The 19,572-nt window shown below is 41.8% G+C and overlaps 1 protein-coding gene across 2 annotated transcripts in view; it reads right to left on the bottom strand.

Annotated features, from left to right (window-relative positions):
* Window positions 1-17,465, bottom strand: part of IPO5 (importin 5) — a 55,733-nt gene extending 38,268 nt beyond the window's left edge. Inside the window, exons 1-3 of one of the 2 annotated variants that reach the window (XM_049647491.1) lie at window positions 17,386-17,465; window positions 8,101-8,211; window positions 2,481-2,574 (exon numbers count right to left, since the gene is read on the bottom strand). In XM_049647491.1, coding sequence (XP_049503448.1) covers window positions 2,481-2,570 — 90 coding nt within the window. In that variant the 5' untranslated portion in view covers window positions 2,571-2,574; window positions 8,101-8,211; window positions 17,386-17,465. The remainder of the gene's footprint in view (window positions 1-2,480; window positions 2,575-8,100; window positions 8,212-17,385) is intronic. The other variant, XM_049647492.1, reaches the window with a different exon arrangement.
* Between the last annotated feature and the right edge of the window lie 2,107 nt (window positions 17,466-19,572).

Raw genomic sequence — 19,572 nt, 5'->3', positions numbered from 1 at the left:
GATTTCCTTAATAACGTTTTTTTCCTCTTTCTTTGTTGTAAAAATACTGTATATAACACACATACAAAATATGTGTAAACTGGCTGTTTATGTTATTGGTAAGGCTTCCAGTCAACAGGAGGCTATCAGTAGTTAAGTTTTGGGAGTGTTAGGGGGGTGGGAGCTGGTGTCCCTAACCTCTGTGTTGTTCAAGGGTCAACTATACTTTCCAATTGTTCTTTATGAGAAAATGTGCTGAATGCTGCTAATTATCCCCAAAGTGATGCAAGTGATAAAAGATTTACAACAGGCACCAATCGGAATTCAAGCTGAACCAGACACTGGTATTTAGTTCAATAGAAGAGAGATTCCCCACTAGGCTTGACAATAGAGACTTAAGCAACTGGAGGGAAGAGGGAGAATTAAACTAGCTTACTAATTACAATGCTGTTCTGCTTTGTAACACATGGCAATTTCTATTATGGTTTGGGATTAGGAACTTATTTTGGTGAAAAATTACCCCCAGAGTTAGCAGAATGCATTAAAATGTTTTCATAGGCATCATCACATCCCACTAATACAGGAGTGCAAATTGATGCAACTAATAAATGCACTTTACTTCCAAGGACAAATACTACTTTTAAGTATTTCAAGTAAACCTGGCAAAGTCTGAAAAGTATGCATGTACTTATTTTTAGGATGTACTCTTATTTTTAAAAGGACACTAGAAACCTTAATGTCCTTTCATAGGTGGGTTGGTTGAATAAATAATACATCCATATTATGGACTACTACATAGCTGCTTTAACAAAATCTTGTATGTGGCAACGTGAAATATATGGAGTGAAAAATCCAGGTTCACAGCATATGAATTATATGTGTATGTGTATTAAGGTCCATTCATGTAAAAATGAATGTATACATTTACACTTGTGAAGGTATTTTCAGGGATAACTCACAAGACACTTAAAAGTGGTTACCTTTGGGGAAAGGGATAAAAAACTATTTGCACTGTTTAAAATTTTACCCTGAACACATATCACATGTATAATACATGAAGCAAAAATCATTAAATAGTTGTTTAAAGCGCGTTCTCATACAGAACTGAACTTCCAGTGTATTTACTTCAAATATTGTAAAACCACTAAGTATAACCAGCATATCCTAATCTACTCAAAGTAAGTACTAACAACATTGTGATTCTAAAGTTTATCTATAAAACCCATGAGTACAGAAGAGGACTCGTCCCCCAATTTTGTTAGCTACACGTGAAATGAATTTTGCTCCCTAAAAACATCTGGTTGAACATCTTTTGCTGAATCTTATAAAAATCTTCGATCACGTGGTGGCAGAGAACTCCACATATAACCAAGTTTGAAGACAGGTTCTTATAATGCACTTAAAAGAAACTGGAAAGTTTCTGCCCTTCCCTTACACTGTCTCACGTATGTATTGTGGTCTCAACACTGACAGCCTTAACATCAGTCTTCTAAACCAAGTGTTTCTCACTGCTACTTGGTAAAAGAACTTGCAGATACATCTGAAATACTGTCTCTTGAAAATATCCACAGCTCCACATTTTGGAGGCCAGCAGTCAGAGGAGATTAAAAAAAAAAAAAAAAAAAAAAAAAAAAGAGAGAGAGAGAGAGAGAGAGAGAGATTGATTGACTGATTGATTCAGGTTGGATTTCATGAAATTAAAGACTTAAACATATGGTGGCACTGGCCCACTTAAACAACGGAAGTCCCAGGACATCGCAGTAATGAGACCACAAATCTCTACAGATCAAAGAAAATTTGTCTAAAGGAAGAATAAAGTAAGGTGCAAGCGGCTTAGAAAGAAACCCTAAAGGCAACTTTACAGAATTGTGGCGAGGGCCGGGGGCGGGGAGAGGAGGGAAATCCAGCTTCCGATGGATTGTCAGGAAACTAGACAAGAGAAAGGACTAAATGGAGTGAGTGGAAAGGCAAGAGAGCAAGACACACATTTCGAAAGGAGGGGATGGGGGAGGGTGGGAAAGACGGTAGCGAAGAAAGAGGGGACAGGAGAGAGGCCGGGGTGAAGGGTCAGGTAGCGGGCAGGGTTTGGGGACCCAGGAGGGCGAGGACGGCTGGAGACCGAGGCTGGAAGGGCGGGGGAGGCTCCCACGGGAGAAAGCGGGAAAGGGGCGAGGGGAGCCCCGCGGCCCGCCCCACACCCCACATCCCTCCCCGCCGCCCGGCTTCCCCATCTGGGCGGGGGCAGCGTGTCAGGAGTGGCCGCACGTGTGTGCGAGGGGTGGCGGGGAGGTAACTGGCTCCGGGCGCCGCGGCGACAAGGGCCGGGAGGGCCCGGGGGCACGGCCGGGAGCCGCGGGCTGCCTCACACGTGGGCTACGCGGCCGCCGCCCGGCCCCGGCCTGCGCGGCCGCGGCTGAGCGACCGAGGCCCGGAGGGGCGGCGTCGGGGGCAGGCCGGCGCGCCGGCCGGGGCACGGAGTCAGGGGCGACGAGCTCGGTTACCTCTGCCTGTTTCCGGACCACATTGTCGGGGCTGAGCAGGTTTCCCAGGAGCAGGTAGAACTGTTGCTGCTCCGCCGCGGCCGCCGCCATTGCGCTAGGCGTGTGAGAGAGAAGGAGGGAGGGGAGACAGGAGCCGTGAGGCGCGCTGGCGGGCCGGCGGGAGGGGTGGGGGCGGGCCCAGCGCGGGGACCTGCACCAGCCGCGGCGCGGGGCTGGGGGGGGGGGGGGGGGGGGGGGGGGGGGGGGCGGGAAAGGGGGGGGCAAAGGGGAAAGGGGAGGATGGGGCGGGGACTCGTGACCCCTCACCCAGTCGCGGCCCCCAGCTCCGGCGTCTCATTGGCTCTGGGCGCGGGAGGCGGGGCGGAGGCCGCCTCCTCCGGGGCCGCGCCGATTGGCCACGCACCCTGCAGTGCCGTCACTGGCGACTCGCGGCGGGCGGCCCGGCTGGTCGCGGGCGATGTGGGGCGGGGACTCTGCCGGCCAGCTGGGGCCTGGGGTGACGTCGGGAGGGTGGCGGGAGGGAGGGGCTGGCTGGAGGGCCGTGCCGCGCCGCGCGGAGGGGCGTGAGGTTCGGCTGGGGAGGTGGGGCCAGCTCCAGAGCGCGGGAGATTTCGGCGCCGCGGGCTGGCCGGCTTCCTCTGCTGCCGCCCGCCACCCTCTCCCTGCGGCCCGCGGAGCGCCCCCCAACTCCAGCCCCCGCAGTCTCTAGGACCGTAAACCCCCACCCCCCAGGGAGGAGCTCCTTCGAAACCCACTTCCCATTCAGTTCCACCCCCGGGTTTACAGACTTCTCTGTCAGACCCTCCGACCTCCCCCAGGGCTGTGACTCAGGCCACCCCTTGCTCCAGTCGCGCTCATCAGTGACTCACACCTTCGGCTTGTCCGGGAGAGGTGTTACTCAGCCCTGGGCTCTCCCGCCAGGCCTCCCTCCCCTGCCCTCCTCTGCCCTCCCCAGCCCAGGGTCGTCCTGAGTTGTACACGTAGCACACAGGCCTCCATCCCCTCCCCACCCGGGATCCCAGACTTTTCCCTTGAATTCCTTGTTTTGGGGTCCCGTTCTTTCAATGATTGGGAGAAGCTAAGACAGATCACCCCTCCCTAACGGAATCCTGGTTTGTAGGGCTCATCTAAATGCTTAAATGATTCCTGCCGGTACTGCGGGACCCAGAGACCTGATTTCAATTGCATAGACAATACACCCAATCTTTCTTCGCTACTGGAGCTGCCAAATGGGAGAGGGCAGTGTTCAAATCAAAGGGCACTTCTGTTGAGCCCCTACTGTGTCCAATGTTTTGGGCTAAGGGTGACAGTGGAGAAAATAATTCATCATCTTTGCTTCAAAAGGACACTGGTAGGGAGGAGATTCCAGGTTGGGTGAGATGGACCACACTTCTGGCAGCCCGAAGGGAATTTAATTTCCTGTTGACTACTCGGAAGTTGTGTTCTCTGGAAGTCTACTTAAAACATTTGCTTTAAAGGGAATGATTTTAAACCTTGGCTGTATATTAGAATCCCAGCCACTGCGTCCAGAATCTCTGCGCCGAGGCCCCGGGATCGCTATGCAATTGTGATTGCCAGCTAAGATCTTTTAAAGGATTCTGATTCGTGGAGAAAAAAAACTCCCTTAGAAAGTTTTAGCTGTGATAGTGATAAGAGTTCTCTACAAGAGGTCTGCAGACCTATCTTTGAAGAATTGATGCTCCTTAGAGGTGACAATTTGTTGTTCTTATGACACATTATTTCTTTAAAGATAGAACATCACGTACATTAATTTGGGACAGGTTTTTGTTTTTGTTTTTGCTTGTTTTGTATGTATGTATGTCAGCAGTGGTCATGTCTGGATTCTGGGAGGCTTTTTGCTCACCCAAGGTTATTAAGATTTGGGGAATTACTTATCCAGCTTATTTTATGACTATGTTACCAGTGAAATAAGATGAATTGCCTGGAGGCTTGCTTATGGTAAGTCCTGATCTCCAGTTACTTTATAACACTTGCTGTGGTATGTGTTTTATTGGCAATGACTCTGTAGATTACATACATTTGTTTAATAATTACTAAATAATAGAAATTACAATGTATGTGTACGGATTTGTCAAGATAGGGAGCTTGTTTTAATTTTTAAAATTATTTATTTTTTAGAGAGATTAAGTATGAGAGCTATCAGAGGAGAGGGGCAGAGAGAGAGAGAGAGAGAGAGAGAGAGAATGTGTGTGTGTGTGTGTGTGTGTGTGTGTGTGTGTATTAGCCGAGAAGAGGCAAAGAGACAGGGGGAGAGAGAATCCCAAGCAGGCTCCGCACTGAGTGCAGAGCCGAGCTCTATCCCACCAACCGTGAGATCATGACCAGAGCGGAAAACAAGAGTTGGATGCTCAACCGACTGAGCTTCCCAGGTGCCCGAGAGAGTTTGATTTTTTGGTGAGGCAAAGCACAAACTTATTCAGACTACAAATAAAACAAGTCAGTGTTAGTCGTGACATCAACTGCTACAATATGAAATGTCAGCCCAGCTTTATTTTAATATTCTAAGTAAGAAGGAAGGAGATTTTTATGGGTAATGAAAAAAGAGATCCCCAAATGGGAGAAATTCCTGTAAACTTGGCATGGATATCAGCCATCCTGACAACGGAGACCAGTTCTTGTGTCCAGGAAACCTCCTCCTAAGTGGGGACTGCATTTTCAACAGCAGGCCTGCCAGTTTAGAGAGTTTGTAATGCTCAGCCTTCAGGGAATGTATTGCACTTAGAAACCTATTTCCCATGGAGAGAGTCCTATTTGTTTTATGAACATAATCTCCCCCTGAGAAAATAGCTCAGATACTGTATCATGGCAGTCCATAAGAACATAGGTTTATTTCCCAAGGAGATTAGATGGTAGAAGGTAAAGAACCTTGAACTTGAGTGGATGTGGGTCTTTAGTGTCTTACTAATGTGAACTTGAGTGAGCACTTAATGTCTTTAAGCCTCAATCTCTCATTATAAAATGGAATAATAATGGCTGTTAAAGTATGCTACTATTAATCAGAAAAGTTCTGACATTAAATTATAATTGGAAATGAAATGGAGGGGTAGAACGAAGTCTTGCTCACTCCCGATTAGCCGCCATTGCTTTGGGCGAGTCAACTGTGAACAGCCAGCTCCTGATGCCTTTCACTTCAGCTTATTAGACCTGACCCTACCTCCATTAAGTTCTGGAGGCATATTTGCTCAGAGCATTTATAAGCCCTTGCGTAAAAGGGTGAGGTTGGGAAAATGGAAGGCTGGAAGTTTCTCTCAACTGAGACTTGAAATCTAGGGAATTTAGGATCCTTGATGTTTGTCAGAAGGTACTGCACAGCCTGGCCATGCCCTCTTTATAATAATACAGGAGGCCAGACTCCTTAACAAGAGAGCAGCAGAATCTTCCTTGGGTACTGCTCTTGATTTTATAGGTGTTGTGTTGATGGGAGTGGCTGGAGAAGTTAGGCTTATAAAACCCCTGCGAAAGCTTCTTTCAGCTGGGGTAGAATTTGGTCTTGTCTGTCATTTCTGGTTTATTGGGTTCTGAATGTAAATAAGATTCTCCCGAGTGAACAATCTGTAAATTTTTAAAAGTTGCCCCGGGACTCCAACATAAGTTCCGCTGTCCTGGTAGTGGTAAGCACAGGTGCTCTCTATAACACAACTTATTTTGAGGAGCAGTTTAAATAATAGAAGTGAAAGTATTATCTATAACTACACAGATATAAGCAGATGGTATTATTTACAGGTGTTTGTATTAATAGTTAACATGGTATGACATAACAAGTTGTCTTTGTTTCCTCATCTGTAAAAGGGGAATAATATTTCTTCATAGGGGTGTTGTAGAAAGTAGGATAATATTTGTAAATGCACATAGCATGGTGTCTGCAGACACCGTAGCACTCAATAGTTATCAGCTATTATTGGTTAGATGGATTCTAGGGTTAAATAAGAAATAGGCCTCAGACAGGTGATTACTCTTAAAGCTACATGTGATATAGATGTATGCATCGCATTTGTGTGTGTAATAAAGTGTATTTGTATATTTTCTATTAGTCTCCCTCCCAATTATGCAGAGTAAAATGGTATGTTGATGGATTAAGGATGGTTAACAAGCATTTGGCTGATAAATAAAATTTCTAATGCTTCCTAATATCGATGCTCTTTGTTGCTTAGGTAAGAGCCAGCAGAAAAGATGAGAACTGTTGAGGAAAGTTGTCTGCTGAAAAGAAAATGCTAAGCTGTTTCCACATCTTCAGCTGCCTTTTATCAAGATTTTTAAGCCCCTGTCTGAAGCAGTCTGTTACAGTCAGAGCATGCAGGCCAGGGGCAAGTGAAACCTTGTATTTCCAAAGGGCACTAAACACACAAGTCAGCAAACTGTGGAATTGAACACAGGCAGGGGAAATTTGGATTCGATTAGTTTCTTTTGCCTTCTCTCTCTCATAGTTTTATATATGAAATTCACTGAATGTCAGCTGGTGGTTGGATACATTTGAAGGATGTGTAGAATTTGGAGGCTTAGGAGCAGAGGCTCCAAGGGCCAGCCAGAATGAGACTTCAAATTATGACTTCACAACTTACATGCTGTGATCTTGCCCAAGTTATTTAACCTTTCTCAGCCCCAGTGTCCTCTTCTGTGAAATGGAAATAACAGTAGTACCTTCCACCATGCATCAAAATACCTGGCATAGTGCTGGCACAGAGTAAATGCTTAATAAAGTTAACTGTACTTAATGATGCAGATCAAAACCTCCAAGATTTGTTAGTTTGGATTGCACATCTACTTGTTAGGTTATTACATTTTTATACTCCTATTATATAAGCAGTCATGTTATAGCAACGTATAATGTTAAGGAAAAAAAAAATTTACGGGGCGCTCGGGTGGCTCAGTCGGCTAAGCATCTGACTTTGGCTCAGGTCATGATCATCATAGAGCATTCTAAGGTCATTTTCACTTTTAAATGCTACAGTTCTCTGTCCGAGTGTAGCCACTAGCCATTGTGGCTATCAGTCACTTGAAATGTGGCTAGTTTGAAATTAGGTGTGCTTTAAGTGTAAGGTGCAAACTAAACTTCAGAGAGTTGGAAGAAAATGAAGAGTAACAATTTCATATTGGTCACATGTAGAAATGACAACATATTGGGTTAAATAAAATATGTTAATTATACTTATTAATAAATGATAATTATTAATTATATTAATTTTCCTGTTTTTACTTTTTAAAATATGGTTACTAGAAACCTTAAAATTACATATATGGGGGGGCGTCTGACTGGCTCAGTTGGTTATGTGTCTAACTCTTGATTTCGGCTCAGGTCACGATCTCAGGGTTCATGAGTTTGAGCCCTACTTGGGCTCTGTGCTGACAGCGTGGAGCCTGTTTGGGATTTTGTCTCTCCCTCTTTCTCCCCCTCCTCCACTTGCATGTGTGCTCTCTCTCTCTCTCAAATAAACATTTAAAAAATTTACAAATATGACTGGCATTTGTGGTTCACGTGATATTTCTATTGAACACTGCTTTGCTTGGGAGCAAAATAATCAACTAGTTACACACAAGTGTGCTACATAGTTTGTTCATTTATATTTAGGAAATGACTTGTCACAAAGTGAGGATCAGTTACCTTATAGTGCTTTCCGTTGCTTCCAGTTTTCTGACTTGATTCTCAGGGACCTGGAGACATGGTGCAGTACTTCCTGAGCAGTGTTTCTTGCTTAGGAATGTCCTTTCCCTGCTGGTTTGACATTGAACACATTTGTGAACCTTTAGAAGGTAAGGAAGACTCAAGATTTGATCCCCTAGAATAAATCCTTATAAGTTAAGTCAAGAACTGATGAAGAGCTGGAGGAAGGAAGAATATCTTTTATTTTTTTAATGTTGATTATTTTCATTTAAATGTGAATGGATTTTATTTATTTATTTAAAAAAAATTTTTTTTAACGTTTTATTTATTTTTGAGACAGAGAGAGACAGAGCATGAACGGGGGAGGGGCAGAGAGAGAGGGAGACACAGAATCGGAAGCAGGCTCCAGGCTCTGAGCCATCAGCCCAGAGCCCGACGCGGGGCTCGAACTCACGGACCGCGAGATCGTGACCTGAGCTGAAGTCGGCCGCTTAACCGACTGAGCCACCCAGGCGCCCCTAAATGTGAATGGATTTTAAAAACCATCATTTGCTGCCTTTTAACACCTGAAATAAAAATATACTTAGCAGAAGAATTTAGTGTTAAGTGTATTTTTTTTCCTTAGAACACAAATAGGTTGAAAATGAAAGGATGGAAAAAGATATGCCATCCAAAAGAGAGCCAAAATGGCTATACTGCTATCAGACAAAATAGATTTTAAAATAAAATTATCAAAGACGAAGAAGGATATTTTATTAGGATAAAAGGGTCAATCAATCAGGTAGACACAAAAATCATAAACGCATGTATCCATCAACAGAGCCCCAAAATACATGAAGCAAAACTTGACAGAATTGAAGGGAAAAGTTCAGCAAAATAGTTGAAGACTTCTATCTGCGCTCTTAATAATGAATAGAACCACTAGGCAGAAGACAAACAACAAATAGAAGATGTGGAGAACACTATACACCATCTAAACCTAACAGACATCCATAGGACACTACATCCAACAGCAGCAGAATACACATTTTTCTCAAGTGCACAGGGAACATTCTCCAGAAGAGATCACATGTTGGGCCATAGAACAAGTCTCAATAGGTTTAAAAAGACTCAAATCATATAAAATATCTTCTCTGTCCTCAGCAAAATGAAATTAGAAATCAAGAACAGAAGGAGATTTGAGAAATTCACAAATAAGTGGGAATTACCCGCATCCTTCTAAATAACAAATGGGTTGAAGAAGAAATCACAAGAAAAATTAGGAAACACTCTGAGATGAAAGAAAACAGAAACACAAGAGACCAAAACTTATGGGATGCAGTGAAAGCAGTGCTCTTGGGAAACTTTAGAGTTGTAAACATCTTTGGTAAAAAAGAAGAGAGCTCAAATCAATAGTCTCGCCTAGTTTCTTAGAAACTAGAGGAAGAGCAAACTAAACCCAAAGCAAGCAGAAGAGACAATAAAAACAAGAAAGGAAATAAGTGAAATTGAGAATTAAAAAATCAACAGAGGGGGGGAAAAAGTTGTTTCTTTGAAAAGATCAACAAAATTGACAAATCTCTGGCTAGACCCAGAAAAAAAGAAGACTCAAATTACTAAAATTAAAAATAAAAGACAGACCATCACTACCAAACTTTCAGGAATAAAAAGAATTAAAAGGAAAAACTGAACAATTGTATGCTGACAAATTAGATAACCTGGATTCAACAGAAAATCCTAGAAAGTCACAACTGCTGAACTGAATCCAAAAAGAAATAGAAAATCTGGATAGGCCTATATATAGCAATGAAAGGGATTGAATTAGTAATAAAAAAATTTCCCACAAAATTCTAAGAAAAGATATGGCCTTACTGGTGAATTCTACCAAACATTTAAAGAAGAATTAACACCTGTCCTTTCTAAACTCTTCCAAAAAATAGAAGCAGAGTGAACACTCACTCTATGAGGCCAGTTTTAACTTGATACCAAAACCAAAGATATCACAAGGAAAATGCCTACCAATATAAATATGGATGCAAAAATTATCAACAAAATCCTAGCAAACTGAATTCAGCAACATGTAAAAAGGATTATATATCATGACTAGGTGGGACTTTTCCTAGGAATGCAAAGTTGGTATAACATAAGAAAATCGATCAATGTGATGCACCAGATTAACGGAATAAAGTATAAAGACCACATAATTATCTCAATTGATGCAGAATAAGCCTTTGACAAAATCCAACACCCTTTCATGATAAAAACACTCAACAAACTGAACAAATTGATTGCCACTTATGAAAAACCCACAGCTAATATCATACTTACTGGGGGAAAACTGAATGCCTTCTTCCTGAGATCAAGAACAAGACAAGAATGCCCATTCTCACCATTTCTATTCAATATTGTACTGGAAAGTCACAGATGGCATGAACTTGTATAGAGAAAATCCTGATGAATCCACAAAAATGTTGTTAGAAAAATAAATGCATTCCGCAAGGTTACAGGATATAAGGCCAATACACAAAAATCATGCACTTATACGCTAGCCATGAACAATCAAAAAATGAAATTAAGAAAATCTTATTTATGATGGCATCAAAAAATATAAAATAGAACAAATTTAACAAACATGTAAGACTTCTACACCGAAAATTATAAAACATGGCTAAAGAAATTTAGAAAGATCTAAATAAATGGAAAGACATTTTACGTGCATGGATTGGAAGACTTAAAATTAAGATGGCTATACTCCCCAGATTGATCTACAGATTTAAGCAATACCTATTAACATTTTAACCACTTTTTTCTTCAGAAAAAGCTGGTCCTAAAATGGATATGAATTGCAAGAGACTACCAATAGCCAAAATAATTTCAAACCCAGCAAAAATTGAAAGATTCACACCTTGATTTTAAAGCTTACTTTAAAGCTACACTGTGATGCTGGCCTAAGGATAGACCTTTATAAAGATCAGTGAAATTGGATGGGGAATTCAGAAATAAACCTTATATTTGTGGTCAGTTGATTTTTGACAAGGGTGCTATGATGGTTAATTTTATTTTTCAACGTGGCTTGGCTATGGTGCCCAGTTGTTTGGTCAAACACTAGTCTAGATGTTTCCGTGAAGGCGTTTGTAGATGTGATTAACATGTATAGTCTGTTGACTCTAAGTAAAGTAGATTACCCTCCATACTGTGGGTAGGTCTCATCTAACCAATGGAAGGTCTTCATAGCAAAGACAGGTTTCCAGAGGAAGAAGCAATTCGGATCTGGCTTAAGACAGATGGCAACACAGAAACACATACTGGCTTCCTCTGCAAATTTCAGACTCCATACTGCAAAATCAACTCATGCCTAAATTTCCACTTGTTGCCCTGCCCTAAGGATTTCAGACATGCCAGCCCCCACAATCACATGAGCTAATTCCTTAAAATAGATCTCTTTTTGGGGATCCTACTGATTCTATTTCTTTGGAGAATCCTGACAAATATAGGTGCTAAGGCCATTCATGTGAAAGAATAATCTTTTCAACAAGTGTTGTGGTACAACTGGATATCCACATGCAAAAGAATGAAGCTGATCTGCTACCTCATACCATATGCAAACCTCAACATAGGGCGTAGACCTAAATGTAGGAGCAAAACTGTAAAATCCTTAGAAGAAAATGTAAGATAAGACTTCATGGCCTTTGATTAGACAATGGTTTCTTAGTTATGGCACTGAAATTACAAAAGACAAAAATAAGAGAAGTTAAATTGGACTTCATCAAAATTAAAAATTTTTGTGCTTCAAAGGAAACCATCAAGAATGTGAAAAGACACCCCATAGAATGGAAGAAAATATTTGCAGATCATACATCTGATAAGGGACTTGTATCCAGATTACATAAAGAACCATTGCACTCAATAACAACAACAACAAAAAAACCCACCCAATTAAAAAATAGGCAAAACAGACATTCAAATAGACCTTCCCCCACAGAAGATACATGAATGCAAATGACTAATAAGTACATTGAAAGATGTTCGATGTCATTAGTCATTAGGGAGATATAAATTAAACCCCAACCCCCCCCCCCAAAAAAAAGGGGGGTATACTGCTAGTATGGCTACAATAAAAAAGACAATAGCAAGTGTTGATGAGGGTGTGGAAAAACTGGGCCCCTCATATGGGAACCCTCCTGCATTGCTGATGGAAATTTAAAATGGTGCGGTCAATTTGACAGTTTGGAAGTTCTTCAGAAGTAACACATAAAGTTACTATATGAGTCAGCATTTGTGCTCGAGAGAAATGGAAACATATGTCTACACAAAAACTTGTACATGAATGTTCATAGCAGCATTATTCATAATAGCCAAAATGTGGAAACAATCCAAAATATCCATAAACTGATGAATAGATAGACAAAATGTGGTATATCACCTTAGCAATAAAAAGAAACAATACTGGTACATATTGCAACATGGATGAACCTTAAAAATATGATGCTAAGTGAGAGAAGCCAGACACAAAAAGTCACGTATTTTTTGGTTCCATTTATGTGAAATGTCCAGGAGCAGCAAATCCATAGACACAGAAAGTAGATTCGTAGTTGTCAGGGGCCTGGAGGGGAGGGGAAGGAAGGTGGAATGACGGCTAATGGGTATGGAGTTCCTTTTTGGCGTGATGAAATGTTCTGGAATGTGATAGCAGTGACGGATGACTAACTCTGTGAATATACTAAAGAATTGTACATTTAAAAAGTGTGAGCTTTATGGTATGTGAATTATATCTCAATAAAGGTGTGATTTTAAAAAATGCTTTTCCTTAGCTATCTGAAGGAAATTGATCCGGACCTCAATTACTATTTTTTTCTATTTTCACACTATTTTTAACTCAATTCAGAGTACATAGATGATAGCATTCATAACCTTGAAACCTTCTGAGCATTCCTAAACCATTATTTTGGAGGAAAAGGACTGGGGAGATACAGATATGATTCAGTCTATATATTTTCCTCTCCATATATTTGCTATTTATAGTAATTATCTCATAGTTTGGATACTATGACACGCAAATTTTACCTCATGCATTATGATGACGTTATTAGTGGAATATCAATTGTGACATCAATGTACAGCTCAAATTTGCATCTACTTGCAACAGATTTTTAGCTGTAATTAATGAGGTAGAAACAAAAAGGACCTCGTAATACAGTTCATACTCTTCAATTCCACCCATGCTATGTGTTTATCACTTTATGCCTCACTTTACTATATTAGCATTTGTTTTTAACATTTACTTATTCACTTATTTAGCAAATATTTATTGGGCACCTTCTCTGCAGTGGGCACTGATTGTGAGATTCAGAGGTGAGTAGGACTGGGTTCCCACCTCCATGGAGCTTATCTTTTGGGAGAAGTCAGACAATCAACAAATCAACTGCATAGATTAGAACATTCTATAGTGACCAGTGAAAGGAAGATAATGGGATCAAGGCGTGGAGTTGGGTGCTACTTCGGTGAAACAGTCTTTTGAGGGAGATATCTGAGCTGAGACTTGAAATTTGAGCCAAGGTGAAGAAAGTAATGGGAGAAATTCCTATTTCCACCAGAGGAAACAGCAAGTGCAAAAGCCCCCAGGCGAAACTGGTCTGGTGTATTCCAGTGAGGAAAGAAGGGTACAGCCAGAGAAGGGTAAGCCTTGAAGGGAGGGCTGAGAAGCAAGTTGCGGGGGGGAGGGACACATCACCTGGGGCATTGTGATCGTTCAGTAGTATAACTTATTCTAAGCAAAACGGGTTAAGTAAAGGGTATGACCGTTTTTCACAGATCATTGAACATTTAAACAGTTATAAAAGGTCATTTTGCTGCAATATAGGAAATAGTAGGAGGGAGTGAGGAAGCTGGGGAAGCATGAGGAGGTCACGATAGTACTCCAAGCAGGAGAATAATGTGGCCTGGAGTATGGCGATCAACGGTGTCCAAAGTGGTCTGGTTTAGATGTTTTTCTTTTGGAAATGGAGCAGGACGTAGGGTGCAGAGGCAGATCCAAGTTAAAAACAACTGAAACTTGACACAATCTGAGGGCCCTCTGTAAGACAAATTAAAAAATTGAACATAAAGTGAGGTTTCTTGGAGGGGCTCTGTGCGAGTGAATGGGCTGTAAGCTCAAGCTTCATGAGCTCCATGGTGAATCCTCCTCTGGTCAATTGGAGTAAATTGGAGACGTCGAGAATGCTTAGGATTTGGGTCTGAGCAATGGTAATGCCACTAAAAGGAGGATGGGTTTGGGAGAAGGTGTGGCAAGAAGAAATCAAGAGGGGAATTTCAGTCATAGTCAGTTTGAGATGCCTAGTAGACATCCAAGTGGTGATGTCCAGTAAGCAGTTGGACAGGGGAGCCTGGAGCTCAGAAAGAGCAGGGCTGGAAATACCAACTGAGTCATCACATTCATGGCATTCAAGACTGCTGAAGTGGATAACGTCACCTGGAGAAGAGAGAAGATGGTCAAGGACTCGGCCGTGAGACATCCCAGCACTTGGGGGCCAGGCGGAGGAGGTTTATAATTCATATAATATAAAGATAATCCTAAGAGGGAACTGATGGTACTACCTACACTGAGCATTATTAGTCACCTTAAGTTCAAATTCCCTGTTGATCTCTGCTGGGCAAGGGGTTAACACCTAGGCATCCACTCGTGAATGTAAAGCTAGTTGGAAGAAAAAGTGGGCACAGATGTTAAAGAAAAACTCAATCCCATAGCATTTTATTTGAAAGGGTTACTTTTTGTTTGTATTTTCTTTTTCTACTCAGGAGTAGTAGTATTTATTTGGTGCTAAGGAAATACTACTTTCTCTAAATTTGCTTCAACTACTCAGCTCTCTTACAACCTAATCTACCTCTTTGCCTCTCACTTAGAAACTAGCTGTACTAATGTGGAATGAAAATAATTACTTAAAGACATTAGTTCAAACTAATACTCAGATGTCAGATGCTGTCTTCCACCTCAATAGACGCATGTATCTAGTTAACTTTCTTTATGCAGAGAGATAATAGTTACTGCCCTTTTAAAGAATGTAGAAAGGGAGTGGGGAAAAGCAGGAATGTGTTTTAAGTTCTCACTGCCATGTAAAATAAGAGTGATATTGGAACTGTGTTTTAAAACGGCTTGTTTGCCTGGATTCAGCTGTAAGTCATGTATTTTAAAACATAACTTCATATAGAAAATCTTGATACAGCACAGCTTAAAACAGGAATATTGCTTGGTAGAAGTCAAGGGAAAGAGACAGAAAGTGAAAGTGGTCCTGTTTTCAAAAGGGTAGTTAGGGGAGACCTTTCAGGAGACGTAATACTGTAACATCTGAGACTGGATTGCTTCATGGAAATTAATTTTCCAAAAGAGCAAAGTTATTTCAAAGATTCATATTAAAAATGCTCAACCGGGGCACCTGGGTGGCTCAGTCGGTTGAGCGTCCGACTTCAGCTCAAGTCATGATCTCACAGCTCGTGAGTTTGAGCCCCGCGTCGGGCTCTGGTGCTGACAGCTCGGAGCCTGGAGCCTGGAGCCTGCTTTGGATTCTGTGTCTCCCTCTCTCTCTGCCCCTAACCCACTTGCGTTCTGTCTCTGTCTCTCTCAAAAATAAATAAACATTAAAAAAAAAGTTACAAAAATGCTCAACCATTCTTTATATCAGATTTTTTATTCACAATCACTGACAAAACTTGGCTCTCTTTCCATGTCTGAGTGCTAACCTTCTGTACATTATTTCATTCAATCGTTGGGTTTAAGCAATGAGGCTTCAACCGTTTTTTTTTTTTCCAAGAAAAAATGCATTGGGGTCAGGGGATCCTGGTTCCAATGGGAGCTCCACCACTAGCCAGCTATGATCCTGAACTGGGCCCTCAAGTCTTCTCTAGCCTTCGCTTCCTCATCTGTAAATTGGGAGTGTTGGACTTGATCCCTAGGGTATCTTCTCAGCCCCAGCATTTGAGGGTCATTAAGTCAGTTATCATACGGCGCTGAAATAGGGTGATGACTGCAGAAGCCACTTAGGTTTGCTCCTCCTGAAATGAAATTGCTCTGGGTCTCTGAGATTTGAGGTCTTACGTCACTGCCTGCTTTTCTCAAAGTTTTTTTTTTTTTTTCATTTTTCCTTTCAGGCATCTGCCACTTAATGTATCTGGCAACATAAAATGATGGCCGTCTCTGCTGGTCAGCTCCTCTTATCATCTGGTTTGCTGTGTGCTTTGGAAATCAGATAACCACATGCATTAAAAAGGATATGAAATAGACACAGAGAAGAGAGTAGAGCATATTTCCTGTAGAGTACCCTGCATGAGCCTTAGGACAATTATTATTTGGCTGCCCAGGTATTTTTAATTTGGTGGTTCATAACTCTGTTCCAATGGTTTAGCTCTACTCAGATGTTAACACAATGCTGTCTCCCCCTACTAGAGTTATGGATGTTCTAACATATATACACATAAACAAGTGACAGAACGATAGAGCAAAACTGGTTAGAAAGGTCTAAATTAAACCTTATGTAATAAGGGCATTGCCAGTGACAAGTCCCCTGCATCTAGTCATTTCCTTTGTTAATTTTGGCTTTTTTATACCTATTTAGGGGATTAAGTTCTAGGAGAAACAGTTAAGTAATGTAATCCATTAGGTTAGTAGTCTTTTTACTACACAGTGGTTGATTTAGTTTTCCCACAATGAAAATAAATTGTGTTTTCCCTCACTTACTTGACTAGTGATCTCTGCAAATTAAGATAAAATGTGGTCAGCCCCTGAGAGGACACCACCATAATATGTAGGGGCCTAAGGTGGGACCTCGAAAGATTTTAAACAGAACTTATTTTGAGACACTTGAGAAATTAAGAGTGAGCCCTTAGGCGTGCCTGGGTGGCTCAGTTGGTTGGGCGTCCGACTTCGGCTCAGGTCATGATCTCACAGTCCATGGGTTCGAACCCGCATCGGGCTGTGTGCTGACAGCTTGGAGCCTGGAGCCTGCTTCGGATTCTGTGTCTCCCTCTCTCTGACCCTCCCCCGTTCAGGCTCCATCTTTCTCTGTCTCAAAAATAAATAGACATTAGAAAAAAAAAAAAGAGCCCTTAAAAGTCAGACTTTTAAGACTTCTTCTATAGGAAAGTAGGATAGAAAATCCTGGTGGATTGGAGTTTGGTTAGTTGGTGAACAAAAGGCGAAATGATCATGGATATCGCAATTGTAGGAAAAAGGGGGACTTTTTAGCTTTAAAGGAAATAACGCAATTAGCAGTGGCCAGAGACAGAACAAGATCTATCTGATAATTATAGTCTTACTTGGGTGCTGCAAAGATCCTGATCAGGGAAAACAGCTGTGCCCATATGTGGGTCCTGGCAAAGTTTCTCCCTGGAACCACCTAAATGAAATAAAAACTCATTTTTTTTTTCTTGTTTCAGGATGCCTATACACAGTTAGGACAATGGTCTACATTCTTTTGGTCACCTCTGCTCAAGGGGTGCTTTCTTAAGTACATGGAAGCAGTCACCAGCTAGTTTAAGACACAGTGTCAAGGAACAATGACCAGTCGTGGTATTCTCATTCTTTCATTCTTGGTTTCTGTCTAGTAAGTTCTCTCTCCTTTCCCTTCCCCATAGATACTACTGTGGGGACTCCAGAAGTTACGAGGGCTAAAAGCTCCTCCTGGATCTCACACAGAAAGACTTTCCCTCTAGAATCACCCAAATTGGTCCCTCGGTATGGATTAAGTTCTTAAAGTTTTTCATCTAAATTTGAGGTTTAGGGATTACTTACAGTAGTCAAAGCTGTTCTCGGCACTGTGGTTGCTCCAGTCGTGGGATGTTAATCCCACAGTTCCGGCCTCATGGCTCAGAGAGGTCACCATGGAGACATCTGACTGCAATTGTGACCCGCAGCAGGTAAGCAGTGTCATTGCAGCTGGCCTGTTTCAATTTGCCCACCGTGCCAGCTTTAGAGGCCATGTAGGCATTTAGATATTATAGGCTAACTCGACTATTCCCAAAGCCATAGAAGGAAAGGGAGCTCAGACCTTTGAGAACTCAAAACTCATGCTGCTGAGGGCTACTCAGATTGGGTATACATGTGTCATCAACTTAAGCCTTGAAACTGTGTGATTAGTTTCCTTACCTATGGATTTCGCTTCTATTCTAGTAATTAATACCGAAAAGAGAAACTGATCTCTACAATAGACAAGGATAAATTTCTAGGAAACAAAAGAAATTCCTTATTAAATATGTTTTTTGGCATTTTTGGTTTGTACTTTAAGTTCTGACATGATATATTAACTTACCAAGTTTGGCCTAGATTGTCCTGGTTCTCTGTGACCTAGTTTTGCTACATCTAATATTCCATTATTAATTTTCATGGATAATTAATTAAAACTAAACTTTTTCATTTTTAAAATTGTTTCATAATACATGCTCAAACCCTTTAGGATGGGTCATAGTTTTATTGGTGAAATGTGAGGTCTACGCACTTTCAAGGTCTCTGTAAATCCTGAACGTTCCTCAGCTCCACTCCTTGCTTCATTGTTTTCATTTCCACCAATCATGTTGTTTGTTCTGATATTTTGGCTCGTGGGCAGGGGTGATGGCAGTGAGAGATCTTCATGACTTTTTATTCAAGGGTCCTACCAAGAGTCCCACACCTGAACCTTTGCAGCTTAAGAGTCAGTGATTGAATAATAAAGTGATTATAAGGTGTATGAAGAACACGTTAAAAGAATGAATTCCAGCGGCGCCTGGGTGGCTCGGTCGGTTGAGCATCCAACTCTCGATTTTGGCTCAGGTCATCGTCCCAGGGTCCGTTCATTTTATGGAAGGTGCTGGCTGACCTAGCGTGCCCTGGCTGGCCTTTGGGCATTATGAACCTACACCAAAGCCTGGATTCAGGGGAATATCTATTGGTTTGTTCATTAGCAGACACAACAAGAGGAAGAAAGTTGAGTAGGAAGCATCACGGTGGAGAAAGGAAGGCTAGAGAGTCAGGTGTGGAGAGGACTGTGGGGGATGTTGTGCCTTATGGCTCCGTTCGCCTTTTATTCCGCTCAAGATCCAGCCAGAGATGAGCTGTGAAAGTCTTGGGTAATCAGAAAGCTCGGTGACTTGTTTTTCCTCTCCTTTTCAAAATGTAAACTTCCTAGTGATCACTTAGATATGTTGCCCTTGTTCAGTTAACAAATTCTGATCCTCCGAACTGTTCACGTGGCCTTCACAACATTATTTGGGATGGATGATGTTAGTGAGCGATAATAGAAATGGCCTTGTGTCTTAAAAAAAGAGAAACTCCCATCCTCAGTTCTTAAGTATTCAATGAACTCATACTGTGCTCAAGTGATCAACTGTGGTGCCTTCAGCTGCCCCAGAACTGGTCATAATTTTTTACTCTTAACTCTCAAATCTTACGTCAACCCAACTCACAAGTGGGTACATACTTATTTCCTTCCTACCATCGTGAGACTTATTTTGGGGACTGTTGAGCCCACA

The sequence above is a fragment of the Panthera uncia genome (assembly GCF_023721935.1).
Source record: "Panthera uncia isolate 11264 chromosome A1 unlocalized genomic scaffold, Puncia_PCG_1.0 HiC_scaffold_16, whole genome shotgun sequence".
NCBI classification, from domain to species: domain Eukaryota; kingdom Metazoa; phylum Chordata; class Mammalia; order Carnivora; family Felidae; genus Panthera; species Panthera uncia.
This window is presented reverse-complemented; position numbering and strand designations above follow the sequence as displayed.